Source organism: Zonotrichia albicollis, chromosome 3, assembly GCF_047830755.1.
Source record: "Zonotrichia albicollis isolate bZonAlb1 chromosome 3, bZonAlb1.hap1, whole genome shotgun sequence".
NCBI classification, from domain to species: Eukaryota; Metazoa; Chordata; class Aves; order Passeriformes; family Passerellidae; genus Zonotrichia; species Zonotrichia albicollis.
In genome coordinates, this window is record NC_133821.1 from 59808920 (window position 1) to 59817234 (window position 8315).

At 35.7% G+C, this 8315-nt stretch overlaps 1 protein-coding gene across 5 annotated transcripts in view; it reads left to right on the forward strand.

The window, feature by feature from the left end:
• Positions 1 to 8035, forward strand: part of SHPRH (SNF2 histone linker PHD RING helicase) — a 49859-nt gene extending 41824 nt beyond the window's left edge. For 4 of the 5 annotated variants that reach the window (XM_026794822.2, XM_014268601.3, XM_074537583.1 and 1 more), the window contains 5 exons: positions 2743 to 2835; positions 3384 to 3470; positions 3916 to 4094; positions 5978 to 6058; positions 7289 to 8035. In XM_026794822.2, the coding sequence (XP_026650623.2) occupies positions 2743 to 2835; positions 3384 to 3470; positions 3916 to 4094; positions 5978 to 6058; positions 7289 to 7385 (537 nt within the window). In that variant the 3' untranslated portion in view covers positions 7386 to 8035. The remainder of the gene's footprint in view (positions 1 to 2742; positions 2836 to 3383; positions 3471 to 3915; positions 4095 to 5977; positions 6059 to 7288) is intronic. The other variant, XM_026794825.2, reaches the window with a different exon arrangement.
• The last annotated feature ends 280 nt before the right edge of the window (positions 8036 to 8315 follow it).

Below are 8315 nucleotides of genomic sequence, written 5' to 3' on the forward strand. Positions count from 1 at the left end.
CACCAGGGGGAGTAAATAGACTGTATTTTTCAAGTGCTACTTCATAGAACACAGCTTCATGCAAGGATTTTTACATAGTAATTCCATATACAGTTTACAGATATCACTCTGTTTCTAACAAAATTTCAAATATGTTTCATAAATTACATTTAAAAATAACCAGAATAACCAAACTTCATAAATAAGACACAAAGAACACGTCATCTGCTATCCTGTGTAAAGGGTTGTAGTGTTTTCTTGAAGTATTTCTGCATCAAAAACATTGAACAAACCAAAAATATGAATTCTATGTGAATTTGCTTGAGCAAAGATCATTCTTAGTTAATGAAAAAATAAAAATTTACACTGTAGCTTCACTGTATTTACTATGTAAACAAGCAACATTGTTAAAAATAAAAAATTCTACCTCATATTCCTTTAAAGGACAGTTTACAAAGAATTACAAGCTTACTGTGGTTTCTATAGAATACTGATGTTAAGACCAGTATCTTTCAGGATAGATATGAAAATTGTGTGATTTTTTTTCAGTGTTCATATTTTAATCAGATCTTCTCAATCCCTCTTAAAGTATTCACTACCTGCCTTTCTTTCTAATACTTAATTTTACTGACACTAACCATTTTAAGGTAATGCCTTAGATGCAGAAGGACTACTGTAAATGGAAGCATTTTATACTGAGAGAGAGATTGCTGGCATCCCTGCATGTTTTGGTTTTGTAAAAGCTTCCTGTGTCTGGTCAGTATTACAGTGGGTGTTGCCAGCCTGTCATCTAAGACAGAAATTGTTTGTTAGAGGGTAATTGTTTGTTAGGTTTGCTTCTAAAGTTAACTGTTCCGTAATTCATTTGATCTAGCCAATTTCTTTATAAATAGTCATTTGAATATTTAACAAAATGACTGCCTCATGGTGTAGGGGTAATGAGTAGGATACCATTTTTTAAGACAGACTGAAAAACAAGAGTGTTTCTGTTAGTTTCATCTCTCCATAGAGAACATAATTGAGATCTTTGTGTGTGCTGTGAGCCAAAGTTTTAGTCACTTGTAAGTTCAATAAGTATAATATGGTTTAACATAATGTAGACAAAAGGGATGGAGAACTTTATACAGTTATTTTGTTTAAAAAATAGAGGAGAAAGACTGTGCCCACTTTGAGCATTGTGCTGTTCTTTTCTGCATACTGATCTGTATGAAGTGACCTTTGTGACACCTGAGTCACAGGAATCTGAAGGGTAGAAAAATCAACAACAGTGGCTAAAGCTGCTATCTGCTATAGCAGGGGAAAATTGAATTTGTCTTAAGGTCTAAAAACAGTTTCTGAGGAAAAGACTACTAGAACATATTAGCCAGGATTGTCGTCACTCAATCAGAGATGAACAGAATTGGAAAAGCCAAAAATGACCCTGGAATTCTGTAGGAAGTCCTAAAGGCTAGTCTCAGATCTCCTAACTGTGGGTGTTTATGATTAGCAGGCAGTAGCCATGGGGCTGCAAATGTGTCATCCTTTCAGACCTGCCAACATAAGCATTTCTAATTGTCCATGTGACTTTGCAAACAGTCAGATGGACAGTCAGTGTCTACCAGGTGCAACAGAAATGACGTGGAAGAAAGCTGGTTAGTTTCTATGTCTGTGACATAGAGTTGGAATCACTGTGGAGGATCCTGAGTAATAAAATGGCACAGCTTACTGCAGCCTTTGGTAAAACAGAAAGTCTTTCACATGTTAGCTGCCTAATGTGTGAGTGATCAAGGAGCCCAGCACTGGTTCCCAGCTTGTGCTGAGACTGCTGACATCCTTCCCCAGCCAATTCTGCACACAGCATGACTTCAGTAAATTTGATCTGTCATTGTAGTGAGCCAACATAGTTAATTCAATGTTCAAAAGACAGGTGCAGACAGAAATAAAACAGTATTTGTCCTGCTGAATCTAGCACAGTTTGAAATGACTTTGTGTGTAGTGAGAAAGTAAAGGCTTCTTTAGAAAAGACATGAGGTAAAATTGCTGTAATAGAAAGTACATATTGAAGGAGATGGAAAAAGAATTGCATCTCATTGGATCCTCTTGCTGACCTAAGGGGATAGGGAAGAATACACAAATCAAAATGGACAAGATGTAGAATAAAGTATTGGATTCATTAAGCACTGAAATAGTTCTGAATGCAGAAAGATGTTTTCATTGCAGCTCACCATCATTCAATAATCAATTGTATTTACAATTTTCATACTGTTTTAAATATAATTAACAAGCTTCATAGTACTGAACTTAAGTTTGATGTTGCCAGAGCGAGAAACAAAAGCAACATAAATAACATTCAGGTTTTTTTTTTTCTTGGTCCATTTTCAAAAGGTGTGAAGGTACGGGAATTTTAATGTGCATTTGAAAGACTCACTAAAGACTGTGCCACAAAGTTAAAGTGCAGGAGGCCTAATGGGCACATTTGGTGCCCCTGCACCGCCTGGGCCATCTGCTTTGCCTCATGCAGAACCAGAGGGTGTGTCTGTATGGCACTTCATTCTCCATGTGCTGCTCATGCTGGTACACTCTGCTGATCCTAGTGCAGTGTGTTATAAGGGAGAGGTAAAAGTAGTTCAGTGCTACTTCACCTGCCCTTCCTCAAGGCTGATGATTGTTAATTTTGTGTAAGGTGTGTAAGAGACCAAATATAACATCATTTAATAAAGCAATGAATGTGGAAGGAGTTTTTTACTATCCTACTTTACTAATGTGCTTCTTTGACTTTTCAAGGGAAGTCACTCCACCAAAGTGGAAGCTGTGGTCCGAACACTGAAGAAAATTCAATTTAAAGATCCGGGGGCTAAGTCCTTAGTTTTCTCAACGGTATTAATCACCATTTTCTGTCTTGTCTTTGCATGTGTCTTTTGAGTTTAAAGCATTCATAATCTTTTCAGGAGCTAGTTTAGCTACCAAAATGTTGAATCACTCAGTACAACCACTTGATTGTTTTGAGGATTTGTAGGTCAAGTCTTGTAACTGGAACAAGAATAATGATCACAGTCAGCAGATGTGAAAGCTTGTTTCTTTAAAGGGCAAACACTTAGATTTGTATGGAAGCAGTAGAAATTCTAGATAATTTTAAATGTGATGTCCAGATGTTTTTCATACATTGTAAAACTGTTTTTTCAATGGCTACCAATTTTTTTCATTCAAGTTATCTTTCTAATAACTCATCTTACTTAGTTTTATGAAAGATTTGGTTTCTAGCACACAATTTTTTTAAAAGAATTGCAAATCCTAGCAGTTTGAAAAGTTTTTAAATCTACTTTTTGTTAGGGAAGCTAATTATTATTTTTTAGTTGTCATTGCTGTTTGTAATGTTGAGTTACTTTTATTGTGTTGTGTGGTTTTGTTTTGTTTTTTTTTCACAGTGGCAAGATGTGTTGGATATAATTTCAAAAGCTTTGTATGACAACAACATGGTTTTTTCTCAGATCAATGGAATTAGTAAATTTCAGGTACATAAAGGATATTTTTCTTAAATTATTTTCAGTGGGAAAATCATAGTTCATAAAAGTTAATCTGATCCTTTTTACTTCATTGCTTCATTTCAGAAACTAAAAAAGCAGCAAATTTGTATGGCAGAAATGTTGATCTCCAGTTTATTAATTCTAAAAATTATAATCTCAAAAAGTCCTAGTTTAAGGCATTTGGAGATAAACAGTACATTCACTTTTGAGAAAGATGCATTGGCATGGAAGTTAAGGATGTGACACACTGATCAGTGTTGCAAGAAGTTCATGCCTTCCAGAGACTGTCATGTATCTGTTCTGGGATGACAGACCTGCAAAAATTGTCGATCTGGAGCCTGTATTAGCTGCTATAATTTGTTGAAAATATAGTCTTGTCCCCCACGCACTGCATTGGAGCTTCTGTCCCACTGCTGTGATGTTTGCCTTTTAGGAAAACCTGTCTGCATTTAAATATGATCCCAACATCAATATTTTGCTGCTGCCTCTTCACACTGGTTCCAATGGACTGAACATCATCGAAGCAACTCATGTTCTGCTCGTGGAGCCCATTCTGAATCCAGCACACGAGCTACAGGCTATTGGCAGAGTGCATCGTATTGGCCAAACAAAGTAAGATGTGCAGTTGTGTTCAAGGCTTTAGATGTGGTCCAGAATAGATCTGAAAAAACCTTGTTCAGCTGCTGCCCTATTTTATATGTGCCATTGATGCCTTAGTTTTTAACTTTGGACTTCTGCTTGCAAAAATGCCCAGAAATATCTTAGCTTTGCAGGTCTGAGTAACTCATCATTTATGTCATATATGGCTACGTTCAGGCATGGCCTTTCTGAGATTCCTTGAGAGGCTCTTTCTAACTGGTCATTCTCAGCTCCAGATTAGGGGCTGCATAAATTGTTGGGGCTTTTTTGTTTCCTTGTTTTGGGGCTTTTTTTAGTTGGGTTTTTTCCCAAAAAGAAAGTTATAGCACATTCTCATTAGAACTGGCAAGTTTATAAATCACAGTTCTGCCTTCACCCTGTCTTTTTGAAGAAATTAATGAGTTTGTATGTCTCTTGTTTGTTTCAGTGTTGTTGCTCTGACATGGGTAGTACTGAACACTTGAAAAAGGTTTTAGAAAGTTTGTCCTCAACTATGAGATGTATGTGTTTTTTCTAAGGTCTCATGACTTTAGAAAAAATAATTTAAAGCCCAGTACATGGAGAAGAAAAATAACTGCAGTCAATTCTGGAATAACAATAGTGTAGAATAATAGTGGTGGTTGTGTTCTGGAAATGAAAGCAAAGAGAGAGGTGAACATGAAGGAGCATGTATATGAAAGAATGTTTATGAACAGATGGATATTTGTGCGTTGATAAAGATTTTGAATTAACTGTGAGGGCATAGAATTGTAACTGTGAGGGAAAGATTGATTGCAGCAGCCCACAGTGCAATTCTACATGATGCTGGGACGAAAGGTGCTGCAAAAACCTTGCAATAAAACCATCAAGATACATTGTACTTTTTAAGAATTAAGATTTCAGCTAGGCTTATTTTTAAAAAGGGCTTTGTTCCAAGTGCACGGAACATTAGGGAATACTCTTGTTTAGTGTCACTGGTGCAACTATTACCAGTTCAGTTCTTATTTACTTCTCTTTTTTGGGGGTAGACCTTTGCCTGTGAATCCAAAAGCATTCCTCCTTCATTCTTCTGTGAAATGTTGCCTGCCAAAGTTTCAACCTAAGACCTGAAAATCATCTAAGCATTTTCAAGGGTTCATACCTTGAAAAATGTTTATACTGGAGAGCATGGGGTGCTTTTTCATTTTTATCTTTGGATCTGACTGTTTTCTATTTCACTTTCTGGCGCCTGTCACTTTTCTAAATTACTGCTTTCTTTTTTGAAATTTTATTTCGTAAATAGAATGAAAATTTATTTCATAAATGGAATTTTCATTTTGTGGTGCATATATTGACATTTTGGGTTTTATATTTTACCATTGTTTACCTGACTACAGTTACTGACTTCTTTAAAAAAAATTGTTATATTTTGCTGTCTTCAAAAATAGTATTATTAAAACTCAGTGTATTAGGTTTAATTTTCCATCACATTGAGCTCGTGTCTCTTGGAATAATTTGTGACAGTGAAGTATGAACATTGTATATAACCAGTGGGCAAAACTCTTTTTTCTTTTGGCTCTGGAGGAATGTTTCTGTTAAGGACACAGAGAGCAGAACTTTGCCTTGTATCTACATTAGGATTCTAGTTAATACAGCTTACATTCATTTAGTGTGTGATCAGTAAAGTGAAAGTGTGTTTCCAGGGAAGCACTAAGCACTCTGAAATGTCAATGGAAGTTGCTAATCACTTCTAACATTCATTTCTTACAAACCAGAGGCATATTTTCAACACTTTTAATAGAACTAGTATGAGACAAAATATAGTTATAAACTTTGGCAGTAACAGTAAAACTTCTGCTCACTTATGGTGGCATTTTCTTTTTTTCAAACACATTCAGATCTACGATTGTTCATAGGTTCCTGATAAAAGCAACAATAGAAGAGAGAATGCAGACTATGCTGAAAACTGTAGATAGAAGGTATGTGTTGAATTTTTTTTAAATGTCATTATTGCATTGAAAATGAAAAGGTGGTTCTCCACCATACCTTTATTATGGTTAGGAATGTACATCTTATATATAAATTTTAGCTGTTCTTCAAACTATTTTGATTGGCAAAACAGTTTTAAAACTTCAAAAGTTTTAACTTGGCTCCTGCAACTTGCAGCTTAAGGTGTTTTAATTCTCTGGGAAATATGTTGGTTATGTTTTGTGTATTTTATTTCATAAAAGCCCAAGTAATAAATTATGTATTATGTTATGATTTATATTTTCAGTTTACCTATGTTCATTGGTATAAAAACGTTGCAATTGATGGAGTAACACTAAGCCTGCCACTAGAGCAACAATATGTTATAAACTCTAACACAGGACATGGGTTCTTTCTTTTGTTATTTTATTTTTTTAATCCTACAAACCTCATCTGATGGTGCTGTGTCACACTTCTTGGTTTCACAGTCCATGCAAGCATTGCCCAGATGCTAAGTCAATCATACATGACGCTGATGTGCAGACACAGAAAGCAGTTCTCACTGTGGTTTATCTTTCCAAAATCTATAAGCAGTGATGGATTGGAGCGGGACCAAAAATGCTATTTACGTTCCTTATTATGCAGACAGTGTAAGAGGCTTGTACCTTTTAACCAGATGGTATACACATGACAGATCTAGGAAGAGGCCTTTGTTTAAGGAAATTTTCCCTGTTACAGATCACGAAACTAAAAATTACATGCACATCTTTAGCTGTAGTTATGGAAGATTTCAGTTTTAGCTCTTCAAGAATGATTTATTCTCCTTATCCGTGAATTAGCATTACTTTTGCACATAAAATTTGGATAAATGTACAGTGGTTGAATGATCCCATGAGGGCTAATGTTTTGAAAGTGATATTAAACCTCATGCTTGGAAGCTCAGGCAAATCCCTTAAATGTTAAGAGGTCAAGGTGGGTTATCCCATGTTCTGCTGCCTTTGCAGTGTTTGGTGTTGACCACACTGGGGACAGTAGATGGACTTTTTATCTTACTTAAAATTTGTGCAGGAGCAGTAGCTGATGAGTGTGTATGTGCTTCCTGGACAGAAGGTGTGCTTTCCTGCTGAGCTTCAAAGCTGGGCAGGTATTGACAGTGAACTGTGTGCTCTGTCTTCAGTGCACTCAGCTCATTTCTTACACTGATTCTTTCTCTGATTCCCACATGCAATTTTTTCCCACAGCCACACGAGCTCTTCCATGAAACAGTCAGAAGCCTCAGTGTTGACAGTGGCAGATTTGGCTGACCTTTTCACAGAGGAAACTGAAGAACTTGAGTAAAAACATTGGTTTGACCTAATGAAATTGGAAAGTACCTGACCCAGTAAGCACCAGGATAAAATCCACTGGATCTGTCATTCCTATAGAGATCATCTAACATTTGTCCATAAGAGAGCAATCGGAAATAGAGAAGTCTTAATTTTTACTGATTTCTTCTTTGGTAATATTCATAGCAGCACACACTTCTGATGGCACTGGATAAAAGTTGCACTTTGCACATTATACAAATATGGATTTTTTTTTCCCAAAGAGAATTTGAGCTGGATGCTGAAACCGAGATCTTGGACCCTTGGTTGAGAGGATTTTTACCATCAGGCTTGATCGGCTATTAGCTCAGTCTGAGAACAAAACTATGTGGGTGGTTGGGTGGGAAAAGGAAGCAAAAAAATACAAATCTAATTTTTTTTATTGTACAAAGAGTTGTTAGAAAGAATGATTGTAAATTAATATTCTTCTAGAAAAGTCTTGTTAGATTTAATGCAGAGTTATTAAATGTCTTATTGTTAACACTTCAAATTACAAATGTTTACTAATAGTTTGGATATTTGTATTAGGCCTTTAGATATTCATAAAGACTTTTGACAGCTAAATATTTCATTGTTAATGCTTACTCATGGCAAAAAGATGATGATTAAATTATGCTTTTTGTATGTGTGTTGGTGTGGTGATCAGTTAAAGACTCGAACTTACTGTACATTTTTTCACTTGAAGCTGTGACTAAGTTAGTGCTCTGTTTGAAAAAACAAGAAAAGCATTTGCTACAGAATTTTCAAAACTTAATTGGTTACACTGCTGATCACTTCGTAATTATTTGGTGTCTCTATGCATTGTCTCACCCTGATCTTTTTTCTAGTTCTTCTCCTTAAAGATGCATCAATTTAAATATACAAAATACATTAAATTGTGGTAGGCAGGCTAGTTATTAGGTGC